Consider the following 19,241-nt stretch of genomic DNA (forward strand, 5'->3'; position numbering starts at 1 on the left):
CGTAGAACTGCATAAGTGTTTCTCTTCACTTTTTGGAGGGCCGAGTTTTGAAATCAGTGGAATTAGACTATGATAGCTAAGGAGATGGAGTAAACACCAGTCTCCGTATTACATCTTCAAACTAAGGGCAACCATGGCATCCTTGACAGGGAGAAGCGTCCATCTATGAGGTATACGGGCAAGATAGTCTAGCTAGCTACATTTTCAGATATTACACGTTTCTAATTTTTGTCAGAAAGTAATTTCGATTTCAGGTTAAGTGTTCTGATAGCTAGCTAGCTAATACGTGTGTGATTGTATTACTCGTATCATAGAGCCATTTGCTTTGCTAGTTATAGCCTAATGTTAGCTAGCTAACATTGAAGCTGGTTGGTTAGCTACCTGCAGATTCATGCAGGGTAGTAACATCACGAGTTGGGATTATGTTTCATTGCTTACCTAGCTAGCTAGCTACATGTCTTAACAAAAGATTCCACTATGCAAGTAACTATTTCAATAGAATGTCACTGCGACAACTGTTGATAGACGTAGCTGGTAAATTCGCTCTGGCTATCTACTCCGATTTCAGCGCACTCTCGTCTGTGTGCCAGATCGCAGAATAACTGACGAATTTACAAACGCTCAACACCCGTAAACATTCGCAAAAAATAGTAAATTGTTGCCAGCAGCAGAGTCGCATTCATCAACGCTCTGGATAACAAAAAAACAGCCTATCCAGCTCTGCTAAGGCGAGCAGTTCTCTCGTTTGTGTCTGGAAGTACCTAGCAAGCTAGCCAACGTTAGCCAGTTAGCTTGATTGCGTGACTGTTGTTATTAGGACAGAACAAGCTTGTCAACTTTCAAAGCAGAATTACTTTCCCATTGTTCCTCAAATGCAGTGTATGATATATCATTTTCTAGCTCTGATTCTCTGCTTTTATCAAATGTAAAAAAAAAAAAACATTTAAAAAAAGAGTTTCAAATTGTGCTACATAAGACCGAATCAAGGCGGTCGGCCACATATACACCCAGTCAGACCCTCTCCTGTCCCATTCATGTCCATATTGATAGTCCAGGTTGATCTTTTCTTGGGCTACATGGGAGATTTATTAGGGAAGTGCAACGAAATCACAGGAAGAGAAGGACAGCAGTGTGACAACCGATACAACAGAGGAAGACTGACTGTGGGGTGGGGGGAATATGTTCAGTACACAGTAACAATGGTTATTAATAGAAAAAGACAGACACGGACTTACTCTCTGACATGACAGGCAGGTCAATAAGTCATTGAACTTAACTATCTGCCCTGAGAGCTTTCATATACCATGGTCTTTATGGATAATAATACCACATTAAAACAAAATATGACATCTGAGTTTGTTTCAATCAATAAAAACAGGAAGAGTCAGCCCCTGTGATCTTTAGTCAAAGTGACCTCTACGAGGTCAGAGGTTATCACGAGAGACAGACATCCTCCATGTTAATGTAACACCACTATATTCATTCCCCTATATACAACACATGTCTATCAACTGATTGCAATTACTAATACTACGTGGATCTACTGTAGTTATTTGATGTATGGGGGCATTACGGTGTCCACACTACATTTTAGTCATTTAACAGACACTCTTATCCAGAGGGAACATCGACAGATGTTTCACCTAGTCGGCTCGGGGGATTTGAACCAGCAACCTTTCGGTTACTGGCCCAACACTCTTAACCGCTAGACTACCCACCACCTTTTTATATTAGGACAGCCTCCGTCTCAGCAGGAGTTTCTTCCGTCTAGCAGCCGGTGCAGTAGTTCAGTATCCACTGATAGTCGCATGGTCATGTCTTTGTCCAGCGGTTTGTTTCCATAGCTCCTGTTGTTGCAGGTTGTTGAAGGTTGAGTCCTCTTCTAATGTACATGTGAGTCTTACACCATGACGTCACAAATCATTCAATGCTATCATAGAGTGGCACAGTCAATGTCAGAGTTAATGACGTCATTTGTGGACCTAGAGGACACCCAACTACTTCTACACCCGTGACAAAGTTAGCTGCTATTTAGAATCGACAAGCAAAAAGTAAACCGTGGGTATGTACAGTACGCAAACTTATAATATCGTGAAAGTAAAATGGTTAGAATACGATAAGAAGGTCCTGGTCACAGTGAAACATCTCTGTATTTACACAGTTACTTTAACAATGCTACATAATGTCACAAAGTCCAGAGAGTCCAGTAAAGTTCTAAAGGTCATAGAATGCATGCCCAGGAATCCAAAGATCAAAGGTCAAGTTGATATTATAATGAGATATCTGGATGGCATGGCAACAAACAGGAACAACCTCGGTTAAGCTGGATCCAAGCAGAGGAGAGGGACTATGGAGAACCCTGGCATTGATGTTCAGTGTACATCTATTTACATTAAAATCAATTTTCTCAAATATACTCCAGAGTAATCTGGATAGAACATGTAAGGCTTGTTTCCCGTACACAGCATTGGCCTAGTCCTGTACTACAAAGCATGCTGAATGGAGATTCTCCATTGAAAGTTGTTCTTAGTCCAGACCTAGGCCTAATCTGTTGTCATGACGTTGGCCTGGGGGTAGGTTTATGACAGTCATAAATACCTCTTCCCCCCCTTTTTCCTCTCTCTACCCTACTGATGTTACATTTGCAAACACCTTGATTAACAGAGATTCTGGGAACATCAGAAGGTGGGGGGGAAATTAACTATATTCTAGTAATCCGACCAATTGAACATATGCGGTGGTACTTAATGAATATGATGTCAGTTCGGTTGTCATCTGAGACATTCTCATCAATGATAAGATGACATAAACTCTACAGTAGAAAGTCTACACATCAGAGTTATTGGATTCACATGGAATTGTTGTTCAATTTAAATGTTTGAATATGAAATGATTTGTGATGGGATGAAATGTGATTTTAGCTTCTAAAATGTGAGATTTGGGTTTTCATGAGTGAATTAGGCCCGACTCAGTGGCCCGCCCACGTGAAGAGACATAGGTTGTAAACTATGAAACACACCCCGTTTCTCCCTTCCTATATAAAGCCTTGACGACAATATAACCTTCTGTTCCGAGGATGTGAGGACGACGGTCCGATGTCAGAATGGTTCAGATAATAACAGATAATAATTGCGAATGGTATGAACTTTGAACTCTTATTCACTACAGAAGTGATACCGCCTAGCCGTTGAGTTAGCAACAGCCGCTGCAAACGAGGGTCAGGAAGGAACAGACAGAGTATCCCGTCTTTCACACAACAACGTTACTACAACGTATCCAATTGACCACTAGAGACATTCTTCAAAGGACAAAGTTTGGCAACACGGCCTTCCATCTACCACCAACCTACTGAAGAGCAGCTCAGAGTAAATATTTATTGCATTTTCCTTTTCCAAATGGGCGGTAATTTAGAATACATAAGATATTGTATTTACGATAGCACAGCTTCGCCCTTTCCTTTGTTCCTCAGTCTTCCCGCTCTTTCACTCAAACCCAGCCCCTTTTATTTTGTGTAACAAGCTGTCGTAACTGTTCCGCCCGACGTAATTTGTAATCAAGTTATGATTGAGTATGTGTATGTGTAATTCTGTGTGATTAGTTAGGTATTTAGTAAATCAATTATTAAACCCAATTTTCAACTGATTCAACTTGTTAGCCAGGGTTCGTGAAGATAACCAAGAATTTACAACTTTCAGATGAGACTGAATTAACGTGATGATTAATATTGACTGCTATTGATGTAAGATATTACTAGGTCTTTATTCGGAAGATAACACCTCTATAAATATTATTTCGTGGTGCCCCGACTCTCTAGTTAATTACATTTACATGATTAGCTCAATCAGGTAATATTAATTACGGATAAATTATTTTATAGAATAGCATGTCATATCACTTAATCTGGCATAGCCAAAGACACAACACTGTGTTTGGGGAAACTGGCCTATACGGTTGAATATATTGACACTATTTCTTTAGATAGTCCTTGGTGACGGCCTCCAAGAAGTTGGGAGCAGACATGAGGATGGTGAAGGTGCCGATGATGGAGAACAAAGTGAAGGCCACCAGACACAGCCTGTCCACCACGGCAGCAGCAAACTTCCACTCGCTGCAGATCGCCACTTCCTCATCTTGGTCCCTGAAGCGCTGGGCGATATACGACACCTCCTCCAGGATCTGAAAGACTTCCGGAGGAGTAAAGATCAACCCCCCTCCTCCTCCACCACCTCCTCTCCCTCTTCCAGCACCTCCCCCTGGGGGCTCAGCCTCCTCGCAGGGGGTCCCTTGGGCCAGTCCCCCCGACGCCACGCCGGAGTCGCTGGAGGTGGGACAGCGGGGGCTCTCCACAGCGTTGTAGCTGAAGTAGAGGCTCATGCTGCCATTGGAAGTGCCAGTGGGGCAGGGGGCCTGGGAGAGGGGCGGGGTGAGGCCCATCACGGTGCCCATAGGTCCCATCTCGATGGAGCTGGCGCTGGAATGTTGCTGGGGAGGGTGGCCGTACTGGTAGCCAGCGGGTTTGCGCTCCTCACCTGGCTGTTTCATTCGCAGAAACCAGGCACACCAGTTCAACAGCACCACTCTGACCTGGACAGAGAGAAGAGGGGGTTGAGACTGAGACACACACACAATGGAGACGATGATGATAACGATAATGATGATGAGGGATATGATGAAGACTGGGAGCGGGACTCACCCATCTGGGCATCTTGCCGCCCTGTGGGTCGTGGTGATGGAACTGCAGAACCAGAACAGTCACCACCACAGACAGACCCACTATCATCATTGTACTGGCAAAGTACTGAGCTACAAAACAAAAGCCACAACCACATCAAACATTAACAAAGTAGCATCACACGTGATACAGACACTGACCAAAGGAAAAAGGAGAATGTGTGTCCCAAATGGCACTGGTCATGGCAAAAGCTGTGCACTCAATAGGGAATAGGTCGCCAGGTGAGTGTGTCGTTGTATAGCAGTGGAAAATCAAGCAACCCAATAAAATAACAGCAGTAAAACAGAAGAGAGGGCCAACAACACCGAGCTTTAGTGCCGAGTCACTGAGGGCACATCATGAATGGGTTCTCTCAGGGGAGGGACTGGGGGGAGGCAGGGAGGGATGTGAGGGGAGCTTCACCCCATTCAAGCGTTAACTCAACACTGTTCCGCCCCAAATATCTCAGCTCTGTAGCTGCCTCCCAGGCCAGTCACACACCCCTCCCTCTCTCTGTTAGCAAACAACCGCTAAACAGTTCAGACAAGAAGAAATGCTAGCAGGGCAAAGTGCACATGACCCACTGTGGGATCAGGGGTTAGGGCTATCCTAGTCAGCTTAGGAAGAGGAAGATGAGGAAGATGGGAAGGAAGAAGAAGATGAGGAGGGAGGAGGAGAAGGAGGGAGGAAGAGAGGAAGTGGAGGAGGAGTGAAATAGAGAAGACAGAGGAAGAGTATGGTGAAGGGTAAGGGAGAGAGCAGGAGAAAAGAGGAGGAGGAAAACACGGAAGCAGAACACAAATTAAGATAAGTATGAGAAAGAGGAGGAGGTGGATCCAGGAGAAGAGTTGGATTCTAATAAGGAAGAGTTGGATGAAGACACCAGATAGGAGTCCTGCCAGAGTCTAATCCAGCAGAGTGGAGGTGGGAAGTGCAGAGATGCCCCTACAGACCTACAGAGTGCTGACTAACACTGCCCTTCACTTAGAACTCTACCCAGCCCATCCCCATCGGAGCCTGTCAGCAGCTTCACATTCACACACACACACAAATCTACATGAGTGTGTTCGAGTGAGACACACAGAGATGGATCAGGCCAGGGAAGGGTAGGATGGGGGGGATGAGAGAGGGTGCTGACGTTACCACTTTTTGGGTATAGTGGGACCTCATCAGTACCCTGACTGTGGTTCAGTGTCTCGAGGCCCAAAAAACACATTCAACCAATCGACTAATCATCAACGTGGATTTGACGGATCAGGTGTGTTAGTGCTGGTCTGGAACAAAAGCCTGCAAACACTATGGCCTTCTAGCAGCAGGAGTGAGAAGCACTGCTGTATAATGTATAAACAGACTGAAATGTACAGGCAGCTTCTGAAGTATAACTCACTGGCAGACAAACGCGCTGTGTAGTTCATAGAAAAAACGGGCATCATTCATTTTATTTGACTCCTCAAGGTTTTTGAGCACTGAGCCTCCCTGCTGGTCAATGGGACATCAAATCTGATTGATTACATCATAAACACAACTAACAGTTTCTGGCGCAAATGCACAGATATTTACATGGTTAACAAATGTAGGACTATTTTGCAGGAAGATGTATAGAACCTGCATAGGTCGACAGACACAGACACACACACACATCCACTCCTCATAAGCCTCCACACTAGAGAGAGAGGTGATGGCTGAATTAGTGAGTGTTTTACCCTCATATCACGAGTGTCTCATCACAGCAGCTGAAGCCTTTGAAGTTCTCTCTCAGAACTTTAGCCCCTAAAGGTTACTCATCTCCCTCCCTCCCACCATCCAGCCTTTCGTTCTGCTCTTCTTCCTCTCCTCACGGGGAGCCTGGCTTGCTCTTCTTCCTCTCCTCACGGGGAGCCTGGCTTGCCCTTCTTCCTCTCCTCACGGGGAGCCTGGCTTGCTCTTCTTCCTCTCCTCACGGGGAGCCTGGCTTGTCACAGCCTACTAATAACGGTGACAGTATCATCGCCAGTGTACGTCAGTTCCAACACCGTCCTGCTCCATCATAACATTAAGGGATTGACACTGACATACTGGACGTATATCACAGGAGGCTGGTGGCACATTCATTGGGGAGGACGGGCTCGTGGTAATGGCTGGAGTGGAATAGGTGGAATGAAGAAAAAAAAATCTGACTCAGCCGAAACGCGTCAGATTTTTGACATTTTGTATCCATTGAACAAAGCCATACAAATAAAGGCATTTTAATGAATGATATGCAGAGTGCCTTGGTCCTCCCTTCTTTTTGATAATCAATGTAAAGGGCTTTGAAAACAAAAAGGCTTGGTAGAGTATATGCTCAGTGCTCCATTGACATTTCACATCCAATCTGGTTTGAGATTAGTGGGACTAACATTTGATTTTCAACTGGACAATGACCCAAATGACTGTTTGACCAAGAAGGAGTGATATAGTGCTGCATCAGACGACCTGGCCTCCACAATCACCTGACCTCAACCCAATTGAGATGTATTTGGGATGAGTTGGAGCGCAGAGTGAAGTAAAGGCAGCCAACAAGTGGTCAGCATATGTGGGAACTCCTTCAAGACTGTTGGGAAAGCATTCCATGTGAAGCTGGTTGAGAGAATGCCAAGAGTGTGAAAAACTGTCATCAAGGCAAAGGGTGGCTAATTGTTTCGTTACTACATGATTACATATGTGTTATTTCATAGTTTTGATGTCTTCACTATTATTCTACAATGTAGAAAATAGTAAAAATAAAGAAAAACCCTTGAATGAGTAGGTGTGTCCAAACTTTTGATTGGTACTGTATGATTTTGATTGAACACCCTAGTACATAGGCTCTCAGCCCTCAATGACATTAATAACTTATTAATGTACCGCTTAGTCAAACCTAGCGAGGCCCTCAGAGGATCACAGACTGTATAAACATACACATTGACACAAGATTTGCACACACACATTAATACAAACACACACTCTCTGGCTTTACACTCACTAATGCACAGCCAATCAAACAAAACCATAAGAGGACAGAGGGTAATGTATATAACACACACACACACACACACACACACACACACACACACACACAGAACCCACCGATGAGAGGCACAGAGTCTGAGGTGGCGGGCATGATCTCAGCAACCAGTAGCATGAAGACTGTTAGAGAGAGCAAGACCGTGATACCTGGAGAGAGACAGAGAGACAGAGGCAGAGAGAGAGCGAGACAGAGACATACAGAGAGACAGAGAGAAAGAGGCAGAGAGAGAGCGAGACAGAGACAGACAGAGAGACAGAGAGAGAGACAGAGAAAGCGAGAGGGAGAAAGTGAGAGAGAGAGCAAGAATAAGTCCTTCTATCTGTTAAGTATAGCATGATAAAAGACAAGCGGGTCTAGAGGGAAAGGGGTGGTGTGTGCGTGCGTGCGTGCCTGGGTGCGTGTGAGTCTTTGCTGCCTCAGCCCAACCTGTCCCAGTAATGTTCAGTGAAGTGTTATGCGTGGCTAGCTGTGGACCAGCCAACACAGGACCAGAGGTGATGCCCAGGTGAGCTGATGATGTCATAAGATGTTAAACATGCAGCGACAGTCAGGGAATAAACAAACCACTGTCGTCCTTCATAAGTAATCAGCTCGCCTGCTGTGCCTGTTTATGGCTGTTGCACTGCTACTGACTACTGGGTTGTTGTAAACACACATTTCTATTAGTGATCGGGGAAAATAACTTAAATCAGTTCTACCAAATTTCTATCAACATGTTAAATGTGCAACCAGAGGGAAAACAATTCTAGATCACCTGTACTCCACACACAGAGATGCATACAAAGCTCTCCCTCGCCCTCCATTTGGTAAATCCGAGCACAACTCTATCCTCCTGATTCCTTCTTACAAGAAAAATTAAAGCAGGAGGCACCAGTGACTCGGTCTATAAAAAAGTGGTCAGATGAAGCAGATGCTAAACTACAGGACTGCTTTGCTATCACAGACTGGAACATGTTCCGGGATTCTTCCGATGGCATCACATCAGTCACTGGCTTTATCAATAAGTGCATTGAGGATGTCGTCCCCACAGTGACTGAACGTACGTACCCCAACCAGAAGCCATGGATTACAGGCAACATTCGCACTGAGCTAAAGGGTAGAGCTGCCGCTTTCAAGGTGCGGGACTCTAACCCGGAAGCTTACAATAAATCCTGCTATGCCCTGCGACGAACCATCAAACAGCCAAAGCGTCAATACAGGGCTAAGATTGAATCATACTACACCGGCTCCGATGCTTGTCTTATGTGGCAGGGCTTGCAAACTATTACAGACTACAAAGTGAAGCACAGCCGTGAGCTGCCCAGTGACACGAGCCTACCAGACGAGCTAAATCACTTCTATGCTCGCTTCGAGGCAAGCAACACTGAGGCATGCATGAGAGCATCAGCTGTTCCGGACAACTGTGTGTTCACGCTCTCCGATAGCCGACGTGAGTAAGACCTTTCAACAGGTCAACATACACAAGGCTTCGGGGCCAGACGCATTACCAGGACGTGTGCTCCGGGCATGTGCTGACCAACTGGCAGTTGTCTTCACTGACATTTTCAACATGTTCCTGATTGAGTCTGTAATACCAACATGTTTCAAGCAGACAACCATAGTCCCTGTGCCCAAGAACACAAAGGCAACCTGCCTAAATGACTACAGACCCGTAGTACTCATGTCCGTAGCCATGAAGTGCTTTGAAAGGTTGGCAATGGCTCACATCAGCACCATTATCCCAGAAACCCTAGACCCACTCCAATTTGCATACCGCCCAAACAGATCCACAGATGATGCAATCTCTATTGCACTCCACACTGCCCTTTCCCACCTGGACAAAAGGAACACTTATGTGAGAATGCTATTCATTGTCTACAGCTCAGCGTTCAACACCATAGTACACGCAAAGCTTATCACTAAGCTAAGGATCCTGGGACTAAACATCTCCCTCTGCAACTGGATCCTGGACTTCCTAACGGGCCACCCCCAGGTGGTGAGGGTAGGTAGCAACACATCTGCCACGCTGATCCTCAACACTGGAGCTCCCCAGAGGAGCATGCTCAGTCCTCTCCTGTACTCCCTGTTCACCCACGACTGCATGGCCAGACACGACTCCGACACCATCATTAAGCTTGCAGACGACAACAGTGATCACCGACAACGACGAGACAGCCACACTAGGGAGGAGATCCGAGACCTGGCCGGGTGGTGCCAGAATAACAGCCTATCCCTCAACGTAACCAATATTAAGGAGATGATTGTGAACTACAGGAAAAAGGAGGACCGAGCACGCCCCCATTCTCATCGATGGGGCTGTAGTGGAGCAAGTTGAGAGCTTCAAGTTCCTTGGTGTCCACATCACCAACAAACTAGAATGGTCCAAACACACCAAGACAGTCGTGAAGAGGGCACGACAAAGCCTATTCCCCCTCAGGAAACTAAAAATATTTGGCATGTGTCCTGAGATCCTTAAAAGGTTCTACAGCTGCAACATCGAGAGCATCCTGGTTGCATCACTGCCTGGTATGGCAATTACTCAGCCTCTGACCGCAAGGCACTACAGAGTGTAGTGCATACGGCTTAATACATCACTGAGGCTAAGCTGCCTGCCATCCAGGACCTCTACACCAGGCGGTGTCAGAGGAAGGCCCTAAAAATTGTCAAGACCCCAGCCACCCCAGTCATAGACTGTTCTCTCTACTACCGCATGGCAAGCGGTACTGGAGTGCAAAGTCTAAGACAAAAAGGCTTCTCAACAGTTTTTACCCCCAAGCCATAAGACTCCTGAACAGGTAATCAAATGGCTACCCGGACTATTTGCATTGTGTGCCTCCTCCAACCCATCTTTTACACTGCTGCTACTCTCTTTTTAGCATATATTCATAGTCACTTTAACTATACATTCATGTACACGCTACCTCAATTGGGCCAACCAACCAGTGCTCCTACACATTGGCTAACCGGGCTATCTGCATTGTGTCCCACCACCCACCAACTCCTCTTTTACGCTACTGCTACTCTTTGTTCATCATATATGCATAGTCACTTTAACCATATCTAGATGTACATACTACCTCAATCAGCCTGACTAACCGGTGTCTGTATGTAGCCTCGCTACTTTTATAGTCCCGCTACTGTATATAGCCTCACTACTGTATGTAGCCTCGCTACTGTATATAGCCTCGCTACTGTATGTAGCCTCCCTACTGTATGTAGCCTCGCTTCTGTTTATAGCCTCGCTTCTGTATGTAGCCTCGCTATTGTATGTAGCCTCTCTACTGTATATAGCCTCGCTACTGTATATAGCCTCGCTACTGTACATAGCCTCGCTACTGTACGTAGCCTCGCTACTGTACGTAGCCTCGCTACTGTGCATAGCCTCTCTACTGTATATAGCCTCGCTACTGTACGTAGCCTCGCTACTGTACGTAGCCTCGCTACTGTATGTAGCCTCCCTACTGTACGTAGCCTCCCTACTGTACATAGCCTCGCTACTGTACGTAGCCTCCCTACTGTATGTAGCCTCCCTACTGTATGTAGCCTCCCTACTGTACGTAGCCTCACTACTGTACGTAGCCTCGCTATTGTACGTAGCCTCGCTACTGTATATAGCCTCTCTACTGTTTATAGCCTCGCTACTGTATATAGCCTCTCTACTGTATATAGCCTCGCTACTATATGTAGCCTCGCTACTGTATGTAGCCTCCCTACTGTATGTAGCCTGGCTACTGTATGTAGCCTCCCTACTGTATGTAGCCTCGCTACTGTACGTAGCCTCGCTACTGTACATAGCCTCACTACTGTACATAGCCTCGCTACTGTACGTAGCCTCGCTACTGTACGTAGCCTCTCTACTATATATAGCCTCTCTACTGTTTATAGCCTCGCTACTGTATATAGCCTGTCTTTTACTGTTGTTTTTATTTCTTTACTTACCTATTGTTCACCTAATACCTTTTTTGCAATATTGGTTAGAGCCTGTAAGCATTTCACTCTACACCTGTTGTATTCGGCACACGTGACAAATACACTTTGATTTGATTTGAAATATGTATACAGCTACATATCGCAATAATATTTTGGACAATATTATATCGATACTTTGACCCCAAATATTAATTTGTAAAAAATATATTAAAAAAATTACTTGGTACAGTAGCGTTAGACAGCACTAGTCGGCTGTACCTCCGGCAAAATTCTGGTAGAGCGAGCGAGATAAGATTGTCAGACTTATAACCTCTTGGCTAAACTGACTTGTTAGACTGACAGTTTAGGCAAGTTACCAATTGGGAGAGATTACAGGTAACTGCTGACCCTGCGATATCTATTAATAAACCTGACAGAAGTCCAGTATAGATAGTACTCCGTAACATACAAAAATCCAAGATGGCTTCCCGGCGTTCCTTCCTTACCCAGGGAGATCTTCTCTCCGGAGTCAGCGGGCAGCAGAAAGACCAGCAGGGCCAGGCCAGAGATGAGGACACAGGGGATGAGCAGGTTGAGACCGTAATAGAGGGTTCGTCTTCGCATGGTGACGGTGAAGGTGACGTCAGGATAGGGCTCCTTACAGCAGTCATAGTACAGCTCATTACGCTTGGCAGGGACTCCTAGGAGACACACACACACACATTAAGAAACACAGAGGGGGGATTCAAAATCACTGCATTTACATTGATTCAACGATGGACTGTTCACATTTTCTTTGACACACACAAGTACGAGCCACACAAGTACGAACCACACAAACCACACATTTCAAAGGACATACAGGCAACAAATAACACAGGATGGGGATCTCCACACATTCTCAAACACGTGTTCATTTTGCTAAGCAGAGTTAATCCCAGTAACATGCCCTCTCTGGCAGTGTGGAGGAAACATGAAATGTGCCATCGGGATCAGGTCTGACAACCCCCCCCCCCCCCCCCCACCCCCATACGCAGACACCCCCCTCAGGGACCCTCCACTGGCCCAGATGGGTCGCAACTGGCTGGGGTGACAGCCCCACCCCCTCTCCCACAACCCCATTCCCACCCACCTCTATAGAGATAACGACAGAGGCATGGACATACATGCTGAGAGAGAGATTAACCACATCGTACCCACGAGGTCCCACTCTCCATTGGGTATGTAGGTAGACGTGTCCACGTCCAGCATCTGCAGGTCCAGCAGCCAGCCGTTGTGGGTCCACGAGCCAAACTTCAGGTCACACTTCTGGACGTCGAAGGGGAACCAGCGCACGTCTATATAGCAGGTACTCTTCAGGATGCCCGGGGGGATGTACTGGCAGTAACCCGACGCATTGACCAGCACGTTGGTGTGGAAGGTGGCATCAAATCTCTCATCAGCGCTGCAGGGAGAAGGAGAGAGAGCGATGCATCCCTTTAACCTGTGACATCTCAACAGATCCAAGACAAAAAGTCTTACTTGTATATTTGTGATGTATTTGTGATGCAAGACAGAATACAAGGAGACAGAGTGTATGTGTGTATTAGAGAGAGAGAGAGAGAGAGAGAGAGAGAGAGAAAGAGAGAGAGAGAGAGAGAAAGAGAGAGACAGAGACAGAGACAGAGAGACAGAGAGAGAGAGAGAGAGAGAGACAGAGAGAGATAGAGAGAGAGAGAGAGAGAGAATAAGTAATTCTACCTGTTAAGTATAGCATGATAAAAGACAAGCAGGTCTAGAGGGAAAGGGGTGGTGTGTGCGTGCGTGCGTGCCTGGGTGCGTGTGAGTCTTTGCTGCCTCAGCCCAACCTGTCACAGTAATGTTCAGTGAAGTGTTATGCATGGCTAGCTGTGGACCAGCCAACACAGGACCAGAGGTGATGCCCAGGTGAGCTGATGATGTCATAAGTGGTTAAACATGCAGCGACAGTCAGGGAATAAACAAACCACTGTCGTCCTTCATAAGTAATCAGCTCGCCTGCTATGCCTGTTTATGGCTGTTGCACTGCTACTGACTACTGGGTTGTTGTAAACACACATTTCTATGGTAGAGCATATTACATATGTGTTTAGAGGTTAGCTAAAGCCTGAGTTAGAGAAGTTAAAACAGTCAGACAACCTGTCCTGTGTCAACATACACACCCTGTGAGTAACGTACACAGATCTACATTGACACACACATACACTAATTGCACTATAACAGTGACAAACGGTGCCCACAAACTGTTAGGGCCTACATAAAGCTGTCCCAACAGCAGAGTCCCAACAGCAGTCCCAACACCTTACCACTGCTACACCTGGCTATCAGCAGAGCCTTGTCTGGCAGCAAAACCGTTCATTCAGTCTCATTTACTGCCTTTAAAAAAAAACATAGCTGATATGGCTGACTTGCCTTAACAAATGTGTTTTTTTTTTGGACAATTGAGATGTACAAACTATGGCATAAGGGGAAGACAAGCAGATAATAAAAATCACGGATTGCCTCTTAAGACATTAATGAGCGAGCTACAACGGACATAGTCAGTATAACTATTTGGTCAGCACTTTTGAAATGTACAGCAAAAGAATTCCGAACATGGGCCGTTCTTACAGTGTTCTCCCTGCATACAAAGTCAGAACTGGAGGATAAATAAAGGGGGCATATAAGCAGACAATGAAAGCTCTTACAATATTTGATGATTACATTTCTCAAAAATAGGCTATATGTTGCACCACCAAGTCAGAAACGTAGGCAAAATTAAGCGGTGAAAATAAACCAAATTATTAGGGTGAGGCACATGGGCTACTAACAGCTTACTACACAACATACACTTAGTATTACTTTCTAAGCTACAGTATACATCTCCCTGGCATATTACAGAATTTATGCAGCAGCATACAATACATTTTTGGACTCCTCTTGTTTTGCTGTGCTCACTTAGACAGGAAGGTGGCGCGGCGGTCCCTCGTGGGCAAATTTTGTCATCAAACTTTGTCATCAAAGTCTGGCATTTGTTTTGAGCGCGGCACAAATCATGCTTCATTGACATCATGGCAAATGTTGAATGTTTATAATTTTAAACTAGAAAAAGAGACCCTTAGTCTTAGACTAGGGACCACACAGCAACTCCACTGAATAGCAGGCTAATGATTGCTTTGCAATGCTTTCAGTTAGCCACTGATTCCTTCCAAAACATTTGCGATTTCCAACTTGTTGTGTAATGTTTATGTCCAATGGCCGATGAGCACCAATATGTTTAATCTATAATTTCTCTTCATTATTTCTCTGACAGGGATTAAGAAGTATTTGCCAGCAGAATGTCGACTTGATTCATGATGATGACTGCTAGCTAAGATTTTGAAAGTATGATGTTGACAGGACCAGTTCAATCAATGCTACAGTAGATATGTGATTTGGCGTAATTTATATGTGGCCAAAATCTATTTAAATTGGCAAGTCACTTAAGAACAAATTATTATTTACAATGACGGCCTACCAAAAGGCAAAAGGCATACTGCGGGGACGGGGGCTGGGATAAAAATTTTATTTCAAATTAAGAAAAATATAGGACAAAACACACATCACAAAATCAAATCAAATCAAATTTATTTATATAGCCCTTCGTACATCAGCTGATATCTCAAAGTGCTGTACAGAAACCCAGCCTAAAACCCCAAACAGCAAGCAATGCAGGTGTAGAAGCACGGTGGCTAGGAAAAACTCCCTAGAAAGGCCAAAACCTAGGAAGAAACCTAGAGAGGAACCAGGCTATGTGGGGTGGCCAGTCCTCTTCTGGCTGTGCCGGGTGGAGATTATAACAAAACATGGTCAAGATGTTCAAATGTTCATAAATGACCAGCATGGTCGAATAATAATAAGGCAGAATAGTTGAAACTGGAGCAGCAGCACAGTCAGGTGGACTGGGGACAGCAAGGAGTCATCATGTCAGGTATTCCTGGGGCATGGTCCTAGGGCTCAGGTCCTCCGAGAGAGAGAAAGAAAGAGAGAATTAGAGAGAGCATATGTGGGATGGCCAGTCCTCTTCTGGCTGTGCCGGGTGGAGATTATAACAGAACATGGCCAAGATGTTCAAATGTTCATAAATGACCAGCATGGTCGAATAATAATAAGGCAGAACAGTTGAAACTGGAGCAGCAGCACAGCCAGGTGGACTGGGGACAGCAAGGAGTCATCATGTCAGGTAGTCCTGGGGCATGGTCCTAGGGCTCAGGTCCTCCGAGAGAGAGAAAGAGAGAAGGAGAGAATTAGAGAACGCACACTTAGATTCACACAGGACACCGAATAGGACAGGAGAAGTACTCCAGATATAACAAACTGACCCTAGCCCCCCGACACATAAACTACTGCAGCATAAATACTGGAGGCTGAGACAGGAGGGGTCAGGAGACACTGTGGCCCACTCCGAGGACACCCCCGGACAGGGCCAAACAGGAAGGATATAACCCCACCCACTTTGCCAAAGCACAGCCCCCACACCACTAGAGGGATATCTTCAACCACCAACTTACCATCCTGAGACAAGGCTGAGTATAGCCCACAAAGACCTCCGCCACGGCACAACCCAAGGGGGGGGGGCGCCAACCCAGACAGGATGACCACATCAGTGACTCAACCCACTCAGGTGACGCACCCCCTCCAGGGACGGCATGAGAGAGCCCCAGTAAAGCCAGTGACTCAGCCCCTGTAATAGGGTTAGAGGCAGAGAATCCCAGTGGAAAGAGGGGAACCGGCCAGGCAGAGACAGCAAGGGCGGTTCGTTGCTCCAGAGCCTTTCCGTTCACCCTCCCACTCCTGGGCCAGACTACACTCAATCATATGACCCACTGAAGAGATGAGTCTTCAGTAGAGACTTAAAGGTTGAGACCGAGTTTGCGTCTCTGACATGGGTAGGCAGACCGTTCCATAAAAATGGAGCTCTATAGGAGAAAGCCCTGCCTCCAGCTGTTTGCTTAAAAATTCTAGGGACAATTAGGAGGCCTGCGTCTTGTGACCGTAGCGTACGTGTAGGTATGTACGGCAGGACCAAATCAGAGAGATAGGTAGGAGCAAGCCCATGTAATGCTTTGTAGGTTAGCAGTAAAACCTTGAAATCAGCCCTTGCTTTGACAGGAAGCCAGTGTAGAGAGGCTAGCACTGGAGTAATATGATAAACAATTTTGGTTCTAGTCAGGATTCTAGCAGCCGTATTTAGCACTAACTGAAGTTTATTTAGTGCTTTATCCGGGTAGCCGGAAAGTAGAGCATTGCAGTAGTCTAACCTGGAAGTGACAAAAGCATGGATTAATTTTTCTGCATCATTTTTGGACAGAAAGTTTCTGATTTTTGCAATGTTACGTAGATGGAAAAAAGCTGTCCTTGAAATGGTCTTGATATGTTCTTCAAAAGAGAGATCAGGGTCCAGAGTAACGCCGAGGTCCTTCACAGTTTTATTTGAGACGACTGTACAACCATTAAGATTAATTGTCAGATTCAACAGAAGATCTCTTTGTTTCTTGGGACCTAGAACAAGCATCTCTGTTTTGTCCGAGTTTAAAAGTAGAAAGTTTGCAGCCATCCACTTCCTTATGTCTGAAACACATTCTTCTAGCAAGGGCAATTTTGGGGCTTCACCATGTTTAATTGAAATGTACAGCTGTGTGTCATCCGCATAGCAGTGAAAGTTAACATTATGTTTTCGAATAACATCCCCAAGAGGTAAAATATATAGTGAAAACAATAGTGGTCCTAAAACGGAACCTTGAGGAACACCGAAATTTACAGTTGATTTGTCAGAGGACAAACCATTCACAGAGACAAACTGATATCTTTCCGACAGATAAGATCTAAACCAGGCCAGAACTTGTCCGTGTAGACCAATTTGGGTTTCCAATCTCTCCAAAAGAATGTGGTGATCGATGGTATCAAAAGCAGCACTAAGGTCTAGGAGCACGAGGACAGATGCAGAGCCTCGGTCCGATGCCATTAAAATGTAATTTGCCACCTTCACAAGTGCCGTCTCAGTGCTATGATGGGGTCTAAAACCAGACTGAAGCATTTCGTATACATTGTTTGTCTTCAGGAAGGCAGTGAGTGAGTTGTTGCGCAACAGCCTTTTCTAAAATTTTTGAGAGGAATGGAAGATTCGATATAGGCCGATAGTTTTTTATATTTTCTGGGTCAAGGTTTGGCTTTTTCAAGAGAGGCTTTATTACTGCCACTTTTAGTGAGTTTGGTACACATCCGGTGGATAGAGAGCCGTTTATTATGTTCAACATAGGAGGGCCAAGCACAGGAAGCAGCTCTTTCAGTAGTTTAGTTGGAATAGGGTCCAGTATGCAGCTTGAAGGTTTAGAGGCCATGATTATTTTCATCATTGTGTCAAGAGATATAATACTAAAACACTTGAGCGTCTCTCTTGATCCTAGCTCCTGGCAGAGTTGTGCAGACTCAGGACAACTGAGCTTTGAAGGAATACGCAGATTTAAGGAGGAGTCCGTAATTTGCTTTCTAATAATCATAATCTTTTCCTCAAAGAAGTTCATGAATTTATCACTGCTAAAGTGAAAGTCATCCTCTCTTGGGGAATGCTGCTTTTTAGTTAGCTTTGCGACAGTATCAAAAAGGAATTTCGGATTGTTCTTATTTTCCTCAATTAAGTTAGAAAAATAGGATGATCGAGCAGCAGTAAGGGCTCTTCGGTACTGCACAGTACTGTCTTTCCAAGCTAGTCGGAAGACTTCCAGTTTGGTGTGGCGCCATTTCCATTTTCTGGAAGCTTGCTTCAGAGCTCGGGTATTTTCTGTGTACCAGGGAGCTAGTTTCTTATGAGAAATGTTTTTAGTTTTTAGGGGTGCAACTGCATCTAGGGTATTGCGCAAGGTTAAGTTGAGTTCCTCAGTTAGGTGGTTAACTGATTTTTGTCCTCTGGCGTCCTTGGGTAGACAGAGGGAATCTGGAAGGACATCAAGGAATCTTTGTGTTGTCTGTGAATTTATAGCACGACTTTTGATGATCCTTGGTTGGGGTCTGAGCAGATTATTTGTTGCAATTGCAAACGTAATAAAATGGTGGTCCGATAGTCCAGGATTATGAGGAAAAACATTAAGATCCACAACATTTATTCCATGGGACAAAACTAGGTCCAGCGTATGACTGTGACAGTGAGTGGGTCCAGAGACATGTTGGACAAAACCCACTGAGTCGATGATGGCTCCGAAAGCCTTTTGGAGTGGGTCTGTGGACTTTTCCATGTGAATATTAAAGTTCAGGAAAAAACTTCAGGAAAAATACTGTAGACCTCCACAAGTCTGGTTCATCCTTGGGAGCAATTTCCATACACCTGAAGGCACCACGTTCATCTGTACAAACAATAGTACGCAAGTATAAACACCATGGGACAACGCAGTCGTCATACCGCTCACGAAGGAGACACGCTCTGTCTCCTAGAGACAAAGATCGTACTTTTTGTAGAAATCTCCTCTGGTCTGATGAAACAAGAATAGAACTCTTTGGCTATAATGATCATTGTCATATATGATCATTATGAAAAGGGGGGGGAGGTTTGTAAGGCGAAGAACACCATCCCAACCGTGAAGCACG

General features: G+C 45.2%; 1 protein-coding gene across 1 annotated transcript in view; it reads right to left on the bottom strand.

Moving 5' to 3' along the window:
- Nucleotides 1-3,954: 3,954 nt before the first annotated feature.
- Nucleotides 3,955-19,241, bottom strand: part of LOC139390426 (neuronal acetylcholine receptor subunit alpha-7-like) — a 79,857-nt gene continuing 64,570 nt past the window's right edge. The window contains exons 5-9 of the mRNA XM_071137546.1: nt 12,821-13,068; nt 12,131-12,325; nt 7,796-7,882; nt 4,694-4,803; nt 3,955-4,584 (exon numbers count right to left, since the gene is read on the bottom strand). Of these exons, the coding sequence (XP_070993647.1) occupies nt 3,967-4,584; nt 4,694-4,803; nt 7,796-7,882; nt 12,131-12,325; nt 12,821-13,068 (1,258 nt within the window). The 3' untranslated portion in view covers nt 3,955-3,966. The remainder of the gene's footprint in view (nt 4,585-4,693; nt 4,804-7,795; nt 7,883-12,130; nt 12,326-12,820; nt 13,069-19,241) is intronic.

Source organism: Oncorhynchus clarkii, chromosome 31 (genome assembly GCF_045791955.1).
Source record: "Oncorhynchus clarkii lewisi isolate Uvic-CL-2024 chromosome 31, UVic_Ocla_1.0, whole genome shotgun sequence".
Taxonomy (NCBI): Eukaryota; Metazoa; Chordata; class Actinopteri; order Salmoniformes; family Salmonidae; genus Oncorhynchus; species Oncorhynchus clarkii.